Here is a 22,613-nt window from a genome sequence, read left to right on the forward strand (position 1 = left end):
TAATTATTAAATAAATAAGAGTTCATGCTATTATTAAAATTATTTACTGCAGGTGACGACCAACTGCCAAAGCCACCCACTGCACTACTAAAAATAGACTTTTAAGTCCACAACTGGGACCCCCAAAAACACCCTATCAGCTCACAAGAGTCGCTATGATGAGCTAACTCCATCAACTACATAGACTTGCCAAAAGCAGGGACATTACATGAATGAATCAATTTGTAGATTATCACCAAATGCCTTGTACTTGGTGATGCACTTGTGGATGATCGCAGAATAAGGAGTTCATGTATTTTGTTTCATTTCATTCACCTTGATAACTGTGGCATTGCATCTTTTGATAGCCTCAAATTCTCTTTGGTGAATTGCCAGTTGCCATTTGTAAACTCAATGTAATCAAGCTTTTCTCGTTCTATAGTTGTTCTAAATTCTCCTTTGTCAGATTCACACAATTTGGAGTTTTCGACACTTAGTAAACCTTCTTAATGATGTCCGGATGTAAACTCAAAACAACTTTCCTTGAAGAATCTTTAACTGAGATTTTCTTTCTTTTTCCTTTTTTTTTGGATCAAACTGCTTGATGTATTCCCACACGAACTGTGGTTCTAGGGAAGCCATTGGGAAATTTGAGACAAAACAAATTAAGCTTCTTTTGATTCGAAGCATACCTTCTTGACAGGATGTTTCTATTCCCAACTTCAACACTCCTTATTTTCAAAACTTTTACAGCTTCATACTTATTAGGAAAGTTTCTCAATAAACATCATCTCAATGCATTAATTTGTTACTTGGCCCACCCATTCCCTGAGATCCAAAGGACTAGTAAACCAAAAAAATGCTAACCAACTAAGAACAACTAAGCTAAATATAAAGCTAAAGAACAAAACAAAAAAAGGGGAAATCCCCATTTGCAATGGAGAGTGTGTGTGTGTGCGCGCGCACATGTGCACACGCAACACAACACATATCATATGAGCAGTCCCCAAATATGAATAACAAGTACACATATATAGTAGACCATGTTGGTTTAGGCTACCAACTGTCAATAACAACTAACAACTAGTAGGGAAATAACAACACAATTACAAAACATAACTATTTATTACATAGATAACTATAGCATATTTATTTCACTACTTGTCATTTACATAACTCTTTGTCAGAAGACATCATGTCCCTTTACAGAAATAGATTGATAGAGAACAGTTTACTTCCCATTCGCTGAATGGTAAAGAAAGAGAATGATCGAAATAATATACTTGGATATTGGGCCTAGTAATTTTTATTTTAAGGGGCAATTACTACTATTATATTACTATTATTATTAAAATAAAATTTGTTTTTATACACTTGACAATAAGAATTTTTTTTAAATACTTTAGGAGAGTATTTTACTCAAGGCCCAATTGCAATAGCTCTATAAGCTGGCCCTTGGATTCCTTTTGAGACATCTGGGCTTCATTATGTAATCAAACTTCCAAGAGTTTTAGCATTGTGTTCAATTTTCATAACCAAGAATGAGGCTGTGGCATTTCAAATATAGTGGAGGACAAAAAATGATCTAGGAATTCCATCACTGGATTCGGGAAAAAAAATCCTCATCTCCTTCCAAAGCATCTCCACAAAAGTGTTGCATATGAGATGAATTTGATGTTCGCATCCAAGTTTCAGACTTGGGCAACTTGTGTTTGCAAGCAAATCGTCAACAATGCTGGTTTTCAGAATTATCTGTAGTTGATCACATTATTTCATCTAGAGTGATACATTGAGTTGTCTTTAACATCCATTGCTCATTTCAAAGTTGTGAATTTATTTGTCACTGATTCTCAAAGATGTTCAAATGTTTTTCTGCTATTGATGTTGATTTTATGAGCCATGTCAATTTATAGTCTCATCATAGCTTTGTTATCTACACATCATTAAAGGATGATCACACAAGGAGATTGTTGCAGAGGTCATAAAGGAATTCATAACCTGTCTGTCAACCTTCATATGTCAGTGGCACTATTCTGAAATTATTCGCAGGGCTACTACATGTGTGACAATGGTGCTAAAAGCTAGACATTCCCCATATCATTTTGAAGTGCATATCTTTACTAGTGGCAAAGGAGTTGAGCTGCTACAGCATGAACAGGAGTGACATTTTATACCCAGCCATTCCACACTCTCTATATTTGTAAGTTAAAAATATGAAATAAGGATGACAAAATTATTTATGTTGCAAATTGTTTGTGTTGCAGGTTATGCCTCTACATGTCATGAGGGCGCTATAATCTCAATTTGTTGTTGATTAACATTGTTTACCAAAATGCAGAAATTGTTAATGTCTGAATTATATGATATGAGAAGGATTTTTCAACTGGTATAGTCTGTTGTGGTTATCTGCATTTCCTTTTAGAAAATACCTAAGGGGTTGATATGAACATTTAGTTTCATATGAGTTTGTTGATCTAGCTCCACTCTTATTTCTAGCACTTAAAAAGCACAGAAGATTGTATATTTTGTAGAGTTCCAATTGGGGAACATTACAAAAATGATATAAATCTATGGTTGACTTCAATATTTTATGTCTAGAAGGCTTTGCTATCACAATATTAGTGAATCAGTTTTATTTCCAGAAATTTGTTCCACTATTAATCTAAGGGGTTCCCCAACAGATACGGGATTTTGTAAATGTTCTTGAAGGCTCACTGTCTGAACTAGATTCAATCATTCTCAGTTACATCTATAAAAAATCTGAAAGCCTTGCCGTCATGATATTGCGTGTCATACTTCTAGATTTTTGTAATCATTTGCAAATATTGAATTATGGGGCTTCCAGAAAATGTGCATAATATTCTAATGTTATTCTAATCCTTTCACTCTATGCTCTTGCCTTGCACACATTGAGATCTATGTGATCAAAAGGTTTTAAGTATTCATGCATTGTTAATTTTGAAATTTGCAAAAATCAAAAGAGCATTGTTAGGGACATTGCACTCACAAGCACTTCAAATTGATAAAGTATTCACGGAGTTTTAACACTATGGTAACTTCGTTAATCTCACATGAGCCAACTTCTCCATAAAAAAATAAATTCCACATGATATCATTGCAAGAAGGAACTTCAATATAAATATTAAGTATTAATGTGTTTTAATGCTCATAAGTTCATAAAAAATGTATGACATTCAAACCACAACCAAATTTATACCTGTGGACCAAATGTTGTCAACTCAAATAGGCGTTCAATGGCTGGTTCACCCTGCTTGAGCTCATTGTATGCTTTCCCAATCGCCTGGTATATTGCAACAGGGATCAAACGTTTGACTGAGTTTCATTTTCTATAATTCTGGAATTCAGTTATTTGCACAGAGAAATCAAAAAATTGAAAAGAACATTGATGATTTATCCTATAATCTTATATGTTTGGTGAACACATTGGTTATAGCTACAAGTGAAAGGAATGTGAAATTCAATGATGAAATAACCAATATTTCAATATTATGTAGATTCACTATACAAGTTAATTTGAGAGCATGAAGTTTCCTTGCTTCTAACCTACTGCACTGATTCACTACTAGTTAGGTACTGACGCTTATTATCCCTTTAGCATAACATAACATTAATGATAATTATAAAATTAACAGAGCATTTTTCCAACCTCACGGAAACATTTTTACATGACCACAACAATATTCTAATGACCCCACAGTTAAGACCAATTACTAAGCATGCCCATATATTTAGAGCAAACAATCGTTGGCTACAGTTCAAGTAGCTTTAAAAGCTAACAGCATGCCAATGAGTATATCAAATTGTACAGACATTGTTGAGATATTCTCATTGATTTCAAAGGTACAATTAGAATGTTGTCATTAATATCAAAGATTTACTTAGCAAGTTTACTATCTGCATTGAAGTAATCAATATCCATATTGTAGAAATGCTATAAAAGCACCAGACGTGACAAGGAGATGCAAACAAGCAGTAATCTCAAGAAGTATAATAAGCATTTATATTAGAGGCGTTGCAGAAGATGACTAAAACATACACACATTAACTTGAATTAAAATATAAATGGAGTATATATAATGAAGTATGATGGAGTTCATATAAAGATTACAGTAACAAGAAAAGACTATGTATAACAGTGATTGAGCATACCATATACTGAAGATAGTGCGCATCCGAGGAGGAGGAATCTATAATAGATTATGATTACTAATCAACAATACAAGAAGTTGGTTGATGAAAAACAAAATATAGCAGCAATGGACACATCCATATCATGGATAAGTAAAAGAGAACAATTACATATAGAAGCCTGATTATTGGCAATTTCATTATTGAGGATTCATTCATTGATTGAGCAAAGACAGAGGGAAGTCTGAAGTATGGGCCAGCAAACATTGGAGGAACTCTAAAAATATTGAAAGCAGATTCTAAAGTATTGGTGCTGTAGAAATTATAGTTAATATTGCTGCAATTGTAATGTCCCCGTTTCTAGCAACTTCCCGCAATGGCTAGGTCAGTTCATCATCACGACCCTCATGAACTGACAGTGAGATTTGAGGGTCTCAGTTGTGGACTTGCTATTTTTAGTAAGTCTAGTTTGGGCAATTGCCATATTTAGTAGTGCAGTTGGTGGTAGTGGTAGTTGGTCATCGTCTACATTCGATTGAGTTATTTAATTGATAGGTTCATATTTATTAATTAATGAGACTTCATTATTATAAAGGCACTTATTGTTATTTAACGTTATAAAATGGAATTGTGAAGATGAAGCTTCTTAAGTGAAAAGTGTGAAGAAGTGCCAATTTGTGTTATAAATATGAACCCATTTGTGAGAGAAAATAATCCAATTCTCTATTTGTTTTTTATTGTCTTTTGTGAGGGTTTCTAAGTTTGGTGATTTCAATTCCCTTGCTGAGGTATAAGGGTGTTTGATCTAAGGTTTCTAAAGATTGAGTTGTGAATTCCAATTCACTATTGAAGTGAACTGGATTGTGGCTAGTTATTATATCTGATGTATCCAAATAATTCTTTATGCTTTGATATTTGGTGAGGGTTTCAGAAAGGTGATTTATGTGGCAATTTGTTGGTGAGGTGAAGCAAATTGAAAATACTTCTCATCTGTGATCAGTGTAATTGAGGACTTGATTTGTGCAAGTTGTTAGTTGAAAGTTAGGGATCTAATTGATGAAAGAATTTGAATCGAGGCTGCATCTTACATCCTTGTGTTTCCTAGTTGCGATAGAGCTGATTTGCTGAGAGGCTTAAGTCCCTAGATAGGAAGCATTTGTGATTGTTTGGGCTGCATACAGATCCTGTAGGCCTGCATGACCATATTTAAGGCATGCGTCGAATGTTTAGAAGCCTGCATTGAATGTTTAGTGGCCTGTGTTGGATATCCAAGGGCCTGCAATCAGATTTTTGGAGGCCACATTGCATAATTAGGCGCCTACGCAGCCATTAGTGGAGGCTGCGATCAGTATTGAAGGCGGCACATGTACTAACTCCGTCTATCATGGCTGCTAAAGGAAATTATCAATGACTGTTGTGAGGCACGTTGGGGTTTTGGAGTGGTTGTTAGGAAAATTTGGCCTACGTACTCTACATATTATCCAGGTTTGATTGTAAATGCATTAAGTTTATGAAACTTCAATTTCCAGTTGTCATTTGTTATGTAGACAATCAGAATTGCATTAGTAAGAGGCTGTTATATGTTTGTGAGTTATTTCCTGGCATTGCATTTCACTTATCTTTATTTACATTTGAAAAAATCCAAAAAAAAGCGCAAACATTCAAAACACAAAAAAACTAACATCTTTCCTTCATCAGCTTTTCAACAAGACAATTCAAAGTCTTTACAACAATTCACGTTTAGTGTTCCACGAGGACGCGTCCCCTATGATTTTGGGGTCATACCTGTATTAGAGACGCAGGGATGGACTTTTGTTGTCCCCTAAGTCGTCCCCTTTTTGGTAAATTCAGAAACGTCCCAAAAACAGCCCATTTTTTTTGGCAAGAAACTTGGGGACGGCCAGTAGTACCGGGCACGGTTTTTCCATCCCTGAAACTATTTTCCATCCCCGAAACTGCTGGCCATCCCCTTTTTTCCAGCCAATCTGGTAAAGGCAAAACACCCCCAAAAAATCATTTTTTTTTAAAATTTTGTTGTCCACACGGGACCCTAGTCATCTTAAAGATATAATAAAAATATGCAAACCATATTTGGTCCATTAAAACACTAACTCTTCTACTCATTTTTAGATTTGACATACTTGCTAAGAGGAAGGAAAAAAAACATAAGAGCAATAGCAGCAATGAGGAAAGATTGTGTTTAGTGAGGAAAGATTGCATTTAGCATTTATTAACTATTTTAGTTGGACTACTCTCTATTTCATTCTAATTCCATGCATGATACTTGGAGCCTTTAGGTATTTTGATTTTTGCTATATATGTATGTGATATTGTTATAATGGAAGTACTTAGTATTTGTCATTTGATAATATTCCATGTATTGATCTTATAAAATGTCTATGGGGAATGGTTTATCAATGTTATGATATGCATATTTAAATTCTGTCTCTATATATAAAAAATCTTCTATTTTTTTAATCATCGTCCCCTGAGGTCCCGTCCCCTAAATTTTGACTTTGACCTGTACCCGTACCGAAAACACGTTCCTGTCCCCTAAAACGTCCCCATCCCAAAAACTCCATGGACCATAGCATTTATAAAGTGAAAAAATAGTCTCATGAATATACATTGAGCCTCCTCGTTCCATTATAGGGTTGATATATGGAAAGTATTGTTTGGATCCAATTCTTATTTGAGACAATAGACATAGAAAGTATGTGGACTTTAAAAGAGATACAAGCTACTTACAGAGAAAGAATATATTCATCCTAATCAGTTTGATGTAGCCACATAAGACAAAACCTTTTTTCAGACTCAACACTTATGGAACAACAACAAAATATATCCAAATAGGAGTGTAGTACCATTAAAGATGAAAAGACCAGATAATACTGAGATTTATAGAAAACAAAGGGTATCGCAAAGTGATTGAATTGTTATAGAAAAGGTGGACAAGATACAAATTGGGCAAAACAAAAATGCTGAGGGTTCCAATGAACAATAAAGAGTCAATGACAATAATAATCATCACCTAGTGAATCATGATGAAAGGAGATCATCATCAAGTGCATACAACAATGAATGTTAAGACTTGATACAGATGCACTGTTGGTTTTGATGATGAACAATCCACGTGTAATGTCCCCATTTCTGCCAGTATCAAAGTTTTAGGGATTAGCCTATTATTGTGATCCTAGTAGGCTAATTATTGTGGATAGAGGGTCTTTTGAGGCAGTGGCTTGACTTAGGAAGGTCTTATCTTCTCCACAATTCAGTAAGCTATAGGTTGTTCTTCGTTTGGCTCAGATTGGACTTCGTATGGGCTTAGTTTTGTGTACTTACTATTTGTGGTAAGCTGGGTGTTGATTGAGATGGACCCTTTCTATTTTTGGAAAGTGCATTTGGACACATGGAGAAATAATAACTCTTATTTCAAACGACAGATTGAAATGATGAGTATTTTGGGAGTTATTATATTTTTAGGGGCCAAATTATTATTAATTTATTAAATGACTTATTATAATGCTATAATTTAACTTTATAATTTCACTTGAGAGTTATCATTGCAAAGAGCCATTTATTAATTAGTTAAGCCAAGTCAAGTGAAAGAATCTAATGGATGTTTACCGTATAGTGTAAATGGTTTATTAATGCATTCTGACAATAGACAAGAACATGTAACACACAAGTATTCCTTTTATTATTCGCATGCATGCAGAAGATACTACAATATTCGATATGATGGATTACAATGATGATTGATGCCAAATGTTTGCTTTTTGTTCAAATACATATATCTGTCCGAAGGGGTAACTCAACCGTCATGCAACCTTTCGGTTCTAATCTACCCGTCGGCTATACAATATAGATTTTACCGACAACAATGAAAGCTTCTAATTAATGTTGTGTGGTGAAGCTTCTTGAGTGAAGTTACATTTTGGCAACAAAAAGGGCATCTGGAGGTTATAAATACAAACCCATTTGTTGAGAAAAGTACGCTTGGATGTTTTATTTGCTTTTGATGCCTTTGTGGCTTCTTCTGAGTTTTGATATTTTGTTGCCCTTGCTGAAGTATAAGGGTTGAGTCTGAGAAGTTCTTGGCAATTGTGCTGAAGTATGCAATTGGCCAACATCTCCTACTGTATTTGTTGTAGCTAAGGAGAATAGTCTTGATTATTATATACTTATTGAAGCATCTGGCTAAGGTTTTGGAGTTTTAGAATTGAGCATTGATCCTGCAGCTGAGGTATTGTGGATCAATTTCTTAAGTTTTGCATCTTCCATTCTATCATTACTATTTCTTGGAAGAAAGTGTGTGAAATTCTAAGATGTAATTTGATTCAATGCTGATGTAAATTGAAGTGAGAGATAAATATGGAGTAGTTTGGTTTTTTTTTTTAAGTTACATGGCATGGTATATCAAATGCAAATCTATCATTGCCATTGAATTGAGCTTGGTCATCATCAGTGTTGCTCAAAAATTGTCTAATCTTGGTGAATGTGATTTAGTCAGCCTTGGAGTTCTTTTCAGTAGTATTGGCATTGTATGCTAAATGTTATGACATAATGTCAAAAGTCAGAAATATTAGTATTTATAAAAGCTATAGCCAAGCAGGGTTATTACACCATGTGAGTCTAGAACACTGTTGACCTACATTAGAGGTACATAGAATATATTCAAGACAGTAAAGCAAGGAGACTGACAAAAAAGGTTAATAATATCCATCGCAAGCCCGCTAAGGAAGGTATGAATAACAGTGGGGTTGGGAGCAATTAAGTTTGAAAATAATTAACACTGCAAACAAAAATAACTAAAAATTATATTACTAAAGGGTGTGATTAAATTAAGATTGTAATAAGAGAAAATAAACTTATGCATTGGAAATGAAGAGACACTTCATTTCAAAGAGATGTTCTATTATATAAATGGAGAATACATCATTTGCAATTATAAGTCAATAGTTGAGAAGAAAAATAAGGGGACAGAGAATTAAATATATTTATTTCATCTTTTAATCTGATATATATATATAGACACAGCACAATGAAAGTGTGAATGGAAGATATTATATAATAAGATTTAATCTAATATATAAAAAGTAAAGAAATGTGTTATTAGTTGACTTTAGGAAGAGAGAAGAGTGTATAAATTCATATAAAGCTAAGAAGAAAAAAGAGTGCAATAAAAGTATCCACCATCAATTTAGCAAGCAACATTGATAAAGTACAAAAGTAGTTTGTGTATAGTGGGTTGTTGGTGCTCACGAAGACAGTAGTGAGGGTTGGTGCTTCCAGTAGGTCGATGCCTACGAAGTGTGGGAGTTGGTGCTTCCACTGGGTTGGTGCTCATAAACATAGAGGTTGCAGCCTCTAGTAGGTTGGTGCTAGCAAACCATTGTAAAAGATCAAGTTAATATAAAAAGAAATTATTTTGTCATGGTTTTCTCCCACATTGTGTCTCTATGTAAATATTGTGTCATTGTGTTCATGTGCATAATTGTTTAAATAAAGTTTTTACTATCAAAATTTATTCTTATACTGACTCAACACTCACCTTCCCCTCTCAGTATAATCATGTTCTCTTCCATTGTTATCAAAGTGGGTTCCTTCTATAAAGCCTAAAAACTTGAAGGTAGATCTAAAGAGCACAAATGGCCCATAATTTTCAAAATAAGACACCAAACTTTGATGGGACAAATTATGCATTCTAGAGTATAAAGATGGAAGCTTAGTTAAATGCTATGGGATTTGATGTTTTTGCAATCAGTGCTAGAAGGTTATTTATTACCTCTAGCAACACCACCAAAAAATTCAGCCAGAAAGAAGAGAAGTGAAAATAATGCCAAAGTAAAACATGTCATTTTATGTAATCTAGTCAACTCGGAGTTCACAAAAGTTATGCATTTTAAAACTGCAAAGGAGATATGAGACAAGTTGAAAAATATTTATGAAGAAGCTAACAATGTAAAGAAAGTTAAACAACAAACCCACCAAAGCACATTAGAAAGCCTTAAGATAAAGGATGGCGAAGACATAACTTCGTCCCTTTGTCATGCAGATGAAGTAGTCAATTCAATGAAAGCTCTCGATGAAGACGTAGAGGAACAGTTTGTGGTGGAAAATATTTTGAGATCCTTACCAATGAGATTTGGTTCTAAGGTGTTTGCAATTGAAGATAGGAAAGATCTGGACAAAATAACAAAGGATCAATTACATGGGAATCTCAGATCTCCAAACAACTTGTACCAAAACTTCCATAACTTATTCATTTCTCTGTATAATCATTCCTAACCAAATCCAAAAGGAAGCTTATTCGTCCTAATTTAAACAAAATACACTTTGTACAACATTTTCAGGCCGTATAGGTCCATATAAGACTTAGAAACAACATAAAAACAATTAACACCAATCAAAACCAGCAAGTTTTGAAGACACCAATTGATTCAAAATGATTTTCCTCTTTCCATTCATGTTTGGAATGACCGATACAATGATTTTATTGTGTTTGTGGTGGTTTGTAACTTCCCAACCACCTTTTCGAGAAATAACCCTCCCTTTTACTACATACTTGCATCTTTTACAATATTTTATGCCTTTTTGCATTACAGCCTTTTTATGTCAATGTGACAACTTTACAATTTTAACTCCAAACTAAATAAATATTTGCATGGACACTTGAATCACCCTTAAATGGACTTTAATAGACATTTTACATCAATTTTAGCCTTTATTAGACATTCTTTCATAATTTGACCTTCTTGACCAAACTAGAATTGACAACATTGTAAATATTGTACAAATAGCTTCACATAGCCTTACATATGATTCAAATGACTTATTTCATAAACTTTGTGCTCCTGCACCATACTCCTAACCTTAAAAAATTTCCAAGTCTCTTGGAAACATGGAACCAATAACCTACAAGAAAAAATTAGACCAAAAATCTTCACCTTTACCTTCATTTTCGTTTGCCTCTTCATGCCTTTATCACCATTATCTTTTCCTTTAAGGACACAGGACTATCCTCAAAATAAGCTTCTCAAATACTCTTGTCAATGGAGCATTAATGGTTGCAGCTCCACGGTGCCCTATCTGTCAAAGATCCACCTTTACCGTTGTTGCTTCAACTTCACCAAAAACAAATCTCTCATGTGCCTCACCTAGGAGTCTCATCCTTCCTCTTTTCCCTAGTCTTTTGGCATTCATTGGACCTTCATATGGCTCTAACAAAATTTCCATATCTTCCTACACAACAACACAACAACTTCCTTTTGCAACAAGACGGATGAGCACCTACAACCAAAAACTCATCGACACATCAAAACCAAATCTTCAAGGTCCCGGTGTGGATTGTTGTCATGTCCCCAAATTTCAATGTAATAATTTAATTTAATTAATTAATAAATTGGTCCTAGAATTTGAATAATCTAAAAAAAGGACCTTTAGTTAGTTACTCTAATTAATTAATATGGGGCCCAAGTTAATAATATTTGTATTTGTGGTTCTGATTGATTTAGTATATCTCGAACCGATTTTTATTTAATTGTTTCCGTAGGTAGGTGTGACTGTCGGCTATCTTTATAAACCCTCAGAAAGTTTCTCCAAAGGGTATTTAAGCATGGCACATAGGTAGTACTTGGTATGTGATTTGGATTATTTCTTTGTACTGCAAATTCCTGTTGGAGTTCTATATTGTTCGCCATTTCGGAAGTGAAAGATCTTCCCTACTTGGCTTCTCCGGTTTCGGTGGGATTCAACCCTCATCCTATTCCGCATTGCATTACTTTGCTTCGCATCTGGCAAGTCTAGAACACTATTTTAGTCTGGAATATATATATACATATATATATATATATATATATATATATATATATCTGTGTTTTGTGGAATCTCTTTGTACAATTTCCTTTTGTTGTCAATCCATTCTAGAGGACATAGCTTGAGCGTATTTGAAGTTCAACGATGTACTGCATCACCTTCGTCATGTGCGGCATATTTAATCCCTCACCGTACGGGTCATCTACCATCACAATACGGCATCCTTTTGTCACACCGTACGGACCCTCGATCACATTCTCCGATTATCATACAGCCTTCCACCAACCATACTGCCTATATCACCAACCGTATAGCCTTCTATTTCCATTGTACGGCCCTGCTTGGTTGTCACTGTACGGCTAGCATCCCCAACCGTATGGCCTTGCATGTTGCCATCGTATGGCCCCTATTGTGGCCACCGTACAACCTCTATCCTCTTATCACCCGTATGAACACCGGTTTCACCTCCAAGCCTAATAGAAGTTGAAATTCCAAAGGTGAAGTTTTGGAGCGGAGAAAGGATGCCCTTGGTTATTGCTGGAAAGGAACATTACAATTGCCTCCCTTGGCACTCTACCCACCCACTCAAGATCTTCAAGCTCTGATACCAATCTGATGTAGAGCATCCTATAAAATAACCAATCAATGGGATCCATATTGATCCCTTCAACATCCATTAAAAATTTTCATTAATTAGACTCATCTCATGAGGTAAAACAAAACAAGTTTATCAATACTTCATCATTGACATAGTCTGACTTTTATTCCTAATTTTATCATTCATAATTTTGTTCCCAACATTTTCTTGCCAAACCATTTGGAGGAATTGTTCCAAACTAGACCTATTAGAGCATATCCAATGCTGAGCTCAATCCAATAAATCATTTATAAGTTATGGTGTATACACCTAGACCCATTTTCACTTTCATAATCCAGAAGTAAAACATGTAACCCTACCTATGGCATCCAATATCTTTAACAAAACAAACCCAAATGACACAAAACCAATTTTAAATAAACCATTTGTGAGTCCAATTTCATCTATAAGCCATTAATTCTTCCAATGCATAAATCATTATACAAGCACAAATCTTTGCCTGCAACTCCATTGAAGGTATTCAAAAACAAGTTTTAAACTATCCATGACTTTGACAAATGTCAATTAAAATGACTCAAACCAAAATTAAATGAAAGTTAATTCACATATCTTTCCAATGAATATAATTAGAGGTCCTGATTTTTCCAAATATGTTTGTACCAGATGCTTCAATCTGACTGTAGTCATGGAATCTCAGATCTGCAAACAACTTGTACCAAAACTTCCATAACTTATTCATTTCTGCACATAATCACTCCAAACCAAAACCAAAAGGAAGCTTATTCATCCTAATTTAAACAAAATACACTTCATACAATATTTCGAGGCCATACAGGTCTAGAGAAGACCTGGAAACAACATAAAAACAGTTAACACTAATCAAAACAGCAATTTTGAAGACACCTATTGATTCAAAATGATCTTCCTCTTTCCATTCATGTTTGGAATGACCGATACAATGATTTTATAGTGTTTTTGGTTGTTTGTAATTCCCCACCACCTTTTAGACGAATAATCCTCCCCTTTACAACATACTTGCATCTTTTACAATATTTTATGTCTTTTTGCATTACAACCTTTTTATGTCAATGTGACAACTTTGCAATTTTAACTCCAAACTTATTAAATATTTGCATGGACACTTGAATCACCCTTAAATAGACTTTAATAGACATCTTACTTCAATTTTAGCCTTTATTAGGATTCTTTCATAATTTGACATTCTTGACCAAACTAGGACCGACAACATTGAAAATGTTGTACAAATGGCTTCACATAGCCTTACATATGATTCCAATGACTTATTTCATAAACTTTGTGCTCCTGCATTGAAGTGAGATCCTTGTATAAATGGCTATCATGCTAGTGCGAGAGATGAGTAACCCTGTATGAATGGTGTAATGTCCCCTTTCGTATAACTTGGAAATTTGGGACAATTATCTTGAATTCTCTATTCTTGCTATGAATTTGAAATGATAATTCTATTCCAAAAACAATAGTTATTCCAATTATATGGCTAATATCAATACTACTATTGTCTTCGATTAGCCAACTAGGTATATGCTGAGTGAATTGATCTTCAATATTTGTATCAATAAGATAAACTCTCTAATAGGAACGTTTAAGTATGCACTTAGACATATATTCTACTATCGTTCTATAATCACTTACAATGATTGAGTTATTGTCTCCATTATAATTTTAAACCATATAAATAGCTTCCATTTATTTCTTATAGTGCTACTTTTTGTGTCTACATGTCACTTATAAATTTCTAAAAGAGTTACTTTGTTGAATATAATTGATTAGTCCTAGCAGCATGGTCTCTAGTTCTTATTTGTATGTATGAGTCTAGTAAATACGCAATGATAGATGCTCTACTAGATGGTCAAGGATGAATAATGAGCAAAGCGTATTCTTATCATATGGATAGAATAGTTTCTATTAGACAAAATAAGGCCCTGCAGCCTAAGTTGTTGTTTAGACTAATGCTTGAATGCGATTAACTCCAAACAATGAGAAAAGAATTATGTAATTGTCTCCAATATGTCCATGTCACCCTACAGATATCCAAATTCACTCTGTAGCCAAGACAAATGTTTATCGTGCTATGAGTATCCTTTTTACATCTATCAATATGTTCAGTCCTGTATCGTCTTTTACTGCTCCTTTGATATGGGGTGGTCATATACTATATGCTTTTCTTTTCTACCTCCTTCATACTGATGTAGTTTTTTGGATATTGTAAGATAACTGTCTTGTTATCTCTTCCATGGTTCTCATTTCTCCCTCATTTGTTGCTCTAAGATTTCATATATATTCTATTTTTAAAGAGTTGTGCCTTGTTGCTAAGTCATGCCTGCTTTAAAATGTGTCTATTCCTAACTACGATAATCGAGTTTCTTAAATATATTATCCCTAAATTCAATTAATGATAAATAACCATTCACTTATAAACAATTATTGATAACCTCAATGTGATCAAGCAATGGCAACTCGATTGGTGTTATCACTCACAATTTATGAATACCTGATAACATTTGTGCAACAAACTTGTATACTTGCAACGTCTTACTGAGAATTGTCTCTTGAATTTTCCAAGTCATTATTTCCCTAATCAATATAGTATATCAGTCTCATTTATCGAGGGGGATGTCCTTGTGGAGGACTCGTGCCTATAGTTGCATGGACTATGCAACCTCAGCATAATCGATAGCTATTAGAAAAGGTATATGAGGACGTAATACTTTGATTGATCTAACACATGCGATGGTCCCTCATTAATTCACTCAATGTTTTCTACATAGATTGTCGCCTTCACTCATCTATAAGTTTCACTATTGCTATTGCTTCTTTACTTTGTCATGTTATTCAAACGGAGGGAAAGGGGACTTATGACAAACTTGGGTTTCTAGTTATTTATTTTAAGATCATTATGTATTCATTTATATTATATTAAAATACAATTACAATATTATATTATAATTATGTTAATATTTAGATTATGATTTTATTTATATTTAACAAATTTTATTATCTTTTATTTATTTTCTTGAATTAAATTTAAAATTGAGGTACATTACAGCCCGCCCTTCCCAAAATTGCTTGTCCTCAAGCAATACAGATCTTAATGTATAGGGTGTCCTATCACGTCATTCAGATTATCAATCTAGCGATCCTGAAATAAGAATTTGAACTTGTGGTTGAATCAACAACATTTATAAATCATATGAAAAATATTTCATTAGAATATTAAATTTAAAAATTAAAAGAGATAACTTATCTTGATATGTTGTAGTACTTTCTTTCTCCCGGCTATGCATTTCCCTTGTCCATGACAAATCTTTGTGAGAATCCTTATAATCTGTTATAGAGTTTTTACCTCATCCAAATCTTATGGATATCCTAATTAGTATACATTTGTGAACCTTATGGGAGACTTCATCTCACCCTAAGCCTCTATGGATGTCCCTCTAAGACTATCCCTCTTTATTTAATCCTTAGGAGAGACTTTATCTCGCCAACTCCACCACCTTCATCCACCGCTACAACATCAGTGACACACTCTCAGCCTCCCCCATCTTGATTTTCTTCTCTTTTGTACAGTGTAGTGTGGTGTGTGGGTTTCCAAACCACTCCATTTTGTTTGTATGTCTTTAGGAGATGATTTTATTTTGGATGATACATTGGTGTACCAATGCTGCAATTCTTTCCGTACGGTTCAAACTAACCATTTTGGTGTCCTCGTGGTGTTGGTTGTCTTCGAAGGGTATATCTTCCTGTTCGTCCTCATCATTGGACATGACCTCAATGTAGTGGATTTTTCCTTTCCCGAGGCATTTGTGCCCGAGTTCCCATGGTCTCTAGCAGTTGAAACATAATTTCTTCCTTCGGAGCTTCTATCGAGTACCTTCGTCCAACAACGGCTTCCTCGGCAAAGGTTTATTATCTTTGTCCCTCAGAAACACTGGCAATTTGGTATGTGAGAAACCTCGAGAGGATGATGTCGATGATGATGACATACTTCGTACCTTTTTGATGGCCTCCAACAAGGTGGCAGGATTGAACCCTTTTACCCAACCTTTCAGTGCTTCTATTAGTCTGTCCATGAAAAGCACTATCCATCTTCTTTCAGAAATGTTTGTGACCAAAACAGAGAATTTTTGAAATTCCGCAATGTACTGGTCAACCGATCCAATTTGTCTCAACTGTGCCAAATCTTTGAAATTGAGTTCTAGATCTTTACCATCAAATCGATCTATCAATCTCTCAGTGGATTCCGCATAGGTATTTATTTAATCATGCCCTATGTAATGTCCCCATTTGTTGCCAGTGTCAAAATTTCAGGGATTAGCCTAATATTGGATCCTCGTAGGCTAATGAGGATGGTTAGAGGTTCTTCTGAGGATTGATTCATCTCCAACATTTAGGGATTTATGGATTTGGCCTTCGTTCGATATCATTTAGACTTCATTTTTCATACTTACTATGTATAGTAAGTCAAGAGTAATAGAGATGGACCCTTTCTATTTTTAGAAAGTGTATTTGGTCACATGGGGAATTATGAGGAGAGATTCTTATTTCAGACGGCATGGCAATTAGTCAAGTATTTCAAGAGATATTAAAGTTCAAGTGACTTAAGTGATTTATTTAAATATTTTAATGTTATTATAAAGTTATAAAGTAACTTATAATAATAAAGTCACTCTAATATTATAAAGTGCAAATATAAAGTTACTTTATGATTTAAGTCACTTTATGACAAAAGTAACTTAAGTGACTAAAAGACGAAATGGTATTTTATCCCACATTGCTAAGTTGTTCGTACATCTCCTCATTTCAATGTTATAAAGGAAAGCACTTGCATTGGGATTGTTACAACGAATATGTGTTATTTTACAAATCCTAAAAGTTGCTTAAATGTGACTAGATATTTCCTATGGATGAAACCCCTTAAGGAAAATAGTGAGTCTAGACACAAACCTAGTACTCACATTGCATTTTCAGAGCTGAGAGTTGAATTGATACATTGGTGTACCAGAAGTTGGAGTTTATAACTCTTATACAGTAGTAATGCATTAGACTACTTTTACCGTAGGCGGTAAACACAATCAACCATAGAACAAGGTAAATTCTTTTCAAATTCCAATGTAGTTACCCTAAATTGCAGGTCTTTCACTAATTAGAATGAATTGATTTATTAAACTTGTCTTTCATAAACAAGGGCACCAAAGTAAATGGAGTCAGGGAGGGGTAGCTATTGCAAGGGCAATCAGCCATTCTGATTGTGATATTTATTCTTCAATTACAGATTGGTTGAGGAGACATCATATCGGGGCATGACAAATTCTTTGAAATTAATTTGTTTAATGTGCCATAATATATCAAATTGAAACAACTATCACCCCTTTAAAATCTCTTTTATTCCAAGAGTTAATGATTAAAATGGATTGAAAGATTTAAAATTTTATTTTTCATTCCAATCTACAATTATGGCTTAGACAAACCATGGAATGAAGTAACTTTGAATAAACTATATAGAAATTTCCAGCAATATAAAGAATTCAAACATTCAAGAAATTTGTTTATTTCATTATTCATATTTATCACAATTTACACCACTTTATTAAAACCATAATATGGAAATATAACCATCCTCACAAATTTTGCGGAATCCTATACCCACTATGAAGTGCAGATTTTCTGGCATCAACCTTTCTCACCACAAGAAAACTCCTTTTTGCAATTCTTCAACATATGTCCTACGAATAGGAGCAGTAAGGAGAAGGACCCTACTTACATGATTTTTGGGTTGGTCTTGCTTGTATCTCAAAGCCTATAACACATTGCAGTTTCACACTATGGTAACCTAGATTTGTAATACATTTTTCTTAACTCAGCAAAAAGTGATTCCACATGATGCCATACCTTGTATACCTGACATAACTGTGATATAAATTGTACAAAACTATCCTATGAGGCAATATTGCATAAGTAGAATAATTGTTTAACACATTTAATAGAAGACTTTTGTTATGAACATAACATTTATGGAGGAACTACTTAATAACGTTTATGGAGAAACTACTTAATAAGGAAAAAACATAAACATGTCTTGCCAGTTTAATTCTTTATAAAACACATGCAGTAATTCTTTATAAAACACATGCAGTACCTGGATGGGTTCAACCAAGAGAGCCAAAGATGTCACAAAGGATACCATGTCAGCCCCATTAAAGGCACCACAAGATATAATCCATGATCCTGCCAAGACCAAAATTAATGCTGTTCCTGCATAGGCAACTCCAACAAGTTCTGGAATGAATGCTTTCAATTTCTTTTTGCTAAGATGTGCAATTCTGTCAGCCTCAGCCAATTTTTTAAACCGCCAAAGTTCACAATCTTCAGCATTATGAGCCTTTACGATGATCATAGATGGAAGCATCTGAACAATTCCAATGCAGGATACACCGTTTAGCACATGCAACAATAAGCTATATAAAATTCAGAACAGATGTATCACTGAAATGGACTGCAGTCTAAAATTATTTACAATTGCTTTATTGTTTCATTATCATTATATAAGTTATGTTCACCATGTGATAAGCATTGCAAAAGAAATAGTTTTAATAGTGAAATAAAGAAAACATCATGGAAATTTTATACTTCTCAAGTTAAACAAAAACAACTAAAATCTGTTACCTCATTTAAGAAAGAAGAAATCTGTGCAATGCTGTCCTGCCCTTTCCTGGATACATGGCGGAGCTTTTCCCCAAGAAAGGCAATTGAAAGAGACGTAAAGGGAATGACCTGTCCACAAATCCAGTTAGCTCTGAATTGCTTGCATTGGCAAGCAATGTGAAAGTACAACAGCTTCTGAATCTTGTAATGGGAACTAATCAACAGATTGGGTGAAGTTGGAAATAACACAAACAAGTGCAATAATGAATGATCAGCTCACCGAGATTGTTGCCATAGAAAGTATGGGACTCAGAAAAAACATGCGGAATGCCATAGTAGTTAGCTGTAGTGTACTTGGTACTAGAGTCTGGATGGAGAAAATCAGCAAAATCAAAATGAAGTTTTTAAGAGCTTCTAAAACTAAAGACTGTAAAAATTCATAAAAGAAACATTGATTTCTATGTAGTAAAATAATATCATTTCAATGAAAAAGAAATAATAGTAAAATATTTTCATTTCAATGAAAAAGAGAAAGAAAATATAGTGGCAGTTAAGTCTAGAGAGATTGAAGCTTATACATATTAGCTCAACCTTTATGCTTTCAGGAAGTCTGACTTGTTGGCATAGTGCAGCCAGAGAAAACACGTTAAACCTCCTGTTTCCCCATGGTTCCATCAGTAGCAAAGCCCATTGAAGTTTAGCTTTCAAATGCTTCAATCTCATTGTTGACCTACCAACAGTAGAGGTCAAGGCAGCTCCCCAGAAATTGGAATAAAAGCCCTACTAGTATGCAATTGGCAAAGGCATGAAGACCGGTATGAGATGATTATGGGAGCTTAAGAATGTAAAGGATTTAGAGGGTTTCAAAAGATTGCAATTAGTTGTATAAAGGCCGATTCATCAATCTTTATTATCATCCTTTCTGTAAAAACGTGAACGGAAACTTGGGTAACAGTGCTCAACAGTTGTTTGATAAAATACCCACGGATATATGATACAGCGGTGCTAGTTGTTCCATGAAATTCCTAAAAGAATGGCAGTCCTATCAAATGGCAGAGTCTACAACAGAAAACTGCCGAAGCTTCTATCAATTTATTAGATGATGTGATGTTCCTGACCTCCAGATACTTGTTGGATGCACCTTAAGACAACATCGTACAGTATGCAAGATGTATGGCAATGACTGCGTTGGGGCCTGTACGGTGGAGAAGATAACTAGCACCGTACATTAACAGCAAAGGTCACAGCAGGGCCGTACGGTATAAGGAAGCCAACAAGGTCATATGGATGGGAGATGTGGGGTGACCGTACGGTGGATGTATACAAGACAGTTGTACGGTGGAATAATGGAGGTTGTACGATGGAGTAATGGAGGTTGAAAGGTTATAGACTAAGCCATTTGCCGAATGGAGGGGTTGTATGGGGTGATGTACCGAACTTGGAGTGTACAGTGATGCAGACAACAGCAAATATAGAATATGCAATGAAAACACAAAACGATTGCCAAAGATTTTATTCATTCAACACCAAGAGAGTTTAATCAAATTAAACATAATGATTTCTCCAATTCGCAATATGATGGTGCTCCGATTTGCCAGATACAAGCGAAGTATTATAGGTGACAAAATAGGGTGAGGGTTGATTTCCACTGAAACCAGAAAGCCAAATAGTGAAGGTCTTTCACTTCCAAAATGGCGAACAACAAAGAATCCCAATGGGAATTCACAGTACAAAGAAAATAATCCAAAATGCATGCCTAACAATTACCTATAAACCATTCTTAAATACCCGTCAAGAAAGCTTTCCGAGGGTGTACAAAGCTAGCCAACAGCTACACATACCTATGGAAACAAAATAAAATTGGGTCTGAGATATACTAAATCAATCGGCCCATTAACAATAGTTTGATTAATAATTTATTTTATGACGAAAACATTACAGTCCTCCTGTCCCAAATTTTGCTTGTCCTCAAGAAAATGCAATGCCGGATGTTGTAGAATGTGCTTGCCCTCAGACGTCGTGTCGTCCAATGGCAAGTGTCACCAGTGTACCAAATATTCCTTCATCGTGTGGTTTTGTAGGGTCTTTTGTAAAGAATCGTTGCCGGCTCCCAATTTTGAATATCGTGAACAATTTATTGTTTGCAATGTTTATATCTTTTCTAACTTATTCAATATTTCCCAAGTTCAATATGTAATAGTGATTGCAAGAATTTTGAAATGAGGATGTAAAATTAGATTATAATTATAAGGAAACTCTTGTATTTTTTTTGAAAACCTCAAATCAGAATTATGTATATAAATATTGGCACCTGGATTTCAATCAAATATGCCTAGCCATGCCACCAAATGTCCTTCCTTTACTGCCAATCCCAATCGTAAATAATGAATTCCCTTGCCGTCAACAAATGTGCAGATTGTTGGGCATGTGCAAGGAGTTGCTGATATGACGTGTCACCTTTTCTGCCTCAGTACAGCTGCCTCTTTTAAATGCAAGCTCACATTGGTGGTAAAACTGGAATTACAAGCTTGTACAAATGCTCCAACCTCCTCAAATATAATTGCAACTTTCAAATGATGAATCGTAGGTCACAAAAAATGCCCGCCAAGTTATGGAAATGGATCATAGGCTTTACACAAATTCATATAGTCTCCTAATTGAATCACAACCTCTTAATTTGCAGGTCTGCATTTGAGATTTGTGTATGGCTTCCCTTGCACAGTACCGCCAACTTGTAATATCTCCACTCCTTCCTCAATACAAATTGCAGGCAATGACAATTATAATATCTCCCTTCAATAACGATTGAATTTCCTTGATAATAGACCTCTCCTTAGTCACAATTTAAACAGTAGGAGAATTCGGCAATTTGTTATACCTCAGCAACAACTTACAACAATAATCAGAACAATCCTTAGAAACTTCACACAAACCCTTAGCCAGACAATCAATGAGAAAATATATAATTCAAGATTATTCTCCTTAGCTACAGGAATACGATAGCAAAATGTTGGCCAATTGTATACTTCAGCACAATTGCCAAGAACTTCTCAGTCGAGACCCTTATACTTCAACAAGGGCTCACAAGTCAGAAATCAGGAAAAAACCACTAAGGCACAAAAAGAAAATATATTTTCAAGCCTGCCTTTCTCAATGCAATGAGCTCTCATTTATAATCTTTCGTTGGCCAAAGTTTCCTAAATAACTCCACCTCAGAAATTGTAGAAGTTTCCCAAAAGAACTCAACACTAGAAACTTTCCAACACACTTTTTTAGAAATATCTCTTAATGTCATTATTATAATAATATAAACATTATTATAATAATGCAACTCAATGATTAAAAATTTAAATAAGAGCTCATGCAATTATTACTTTATTAAATGCAA

General features: G+C 34.6%; 1 protein-coding gene across 12 annotated transcripts in view; it reads right to left on the reverse strand.

Annotated features, from left to right (window-relative positions):
- ABCB29 (ABC2 homolog 12) overlaps nt 1–22,613 on the reverse strand; it is a 242,590-nt gene that overhangs the window by 176,736 nt on the left and 43,241 nt on the right. For all 12 annotated transcript variants that reach the window (XR_016364404.1, XR_016364400.1, XR_016364402.1 and 9 more), the window contains exons 2-5: nt 19,506–19,592; nt 19,247–19,354; nt 18,720–18,989; nt 3,197–3,280 (exon numbers count right to left, since the gene is read on the reverse strand). Coding sequence is in view for 6 of the 12 variants with exons in the window: in XM_089828668.1 (XP_089684794.1) it covers nt 3,197–3,280; nt 18,720–18,989; nt 19,247–19,354; nt 19,506–19,592 (549 nt within the window). In the remaining 6 variants the exon portion in view is untranslated. The remainder of the gene's footprint in view (nt 1–3,196; nt 3,281–18,719; nt 18,990–19,246; nt 19,355–19,505; nt 19,593–22,613) is intronic.

This window comes from Cupressus sempervirens, chromosome 5, assembly GCF_028749045.1.
Source record: "Cupressus sempervirens isolate cs-2001-9-10 chromosome 5, ASM2874904v1, whole genome shotgun sequence".
In the NCBI taxonomy this organism is placed as follows: domain Eukaryota; kingdom Viridiplantae; phylum Streptophyta; class Pinopsida; order Cupressales; family Cupressaceae; genus Cupressus; species Cupressus sempervirens.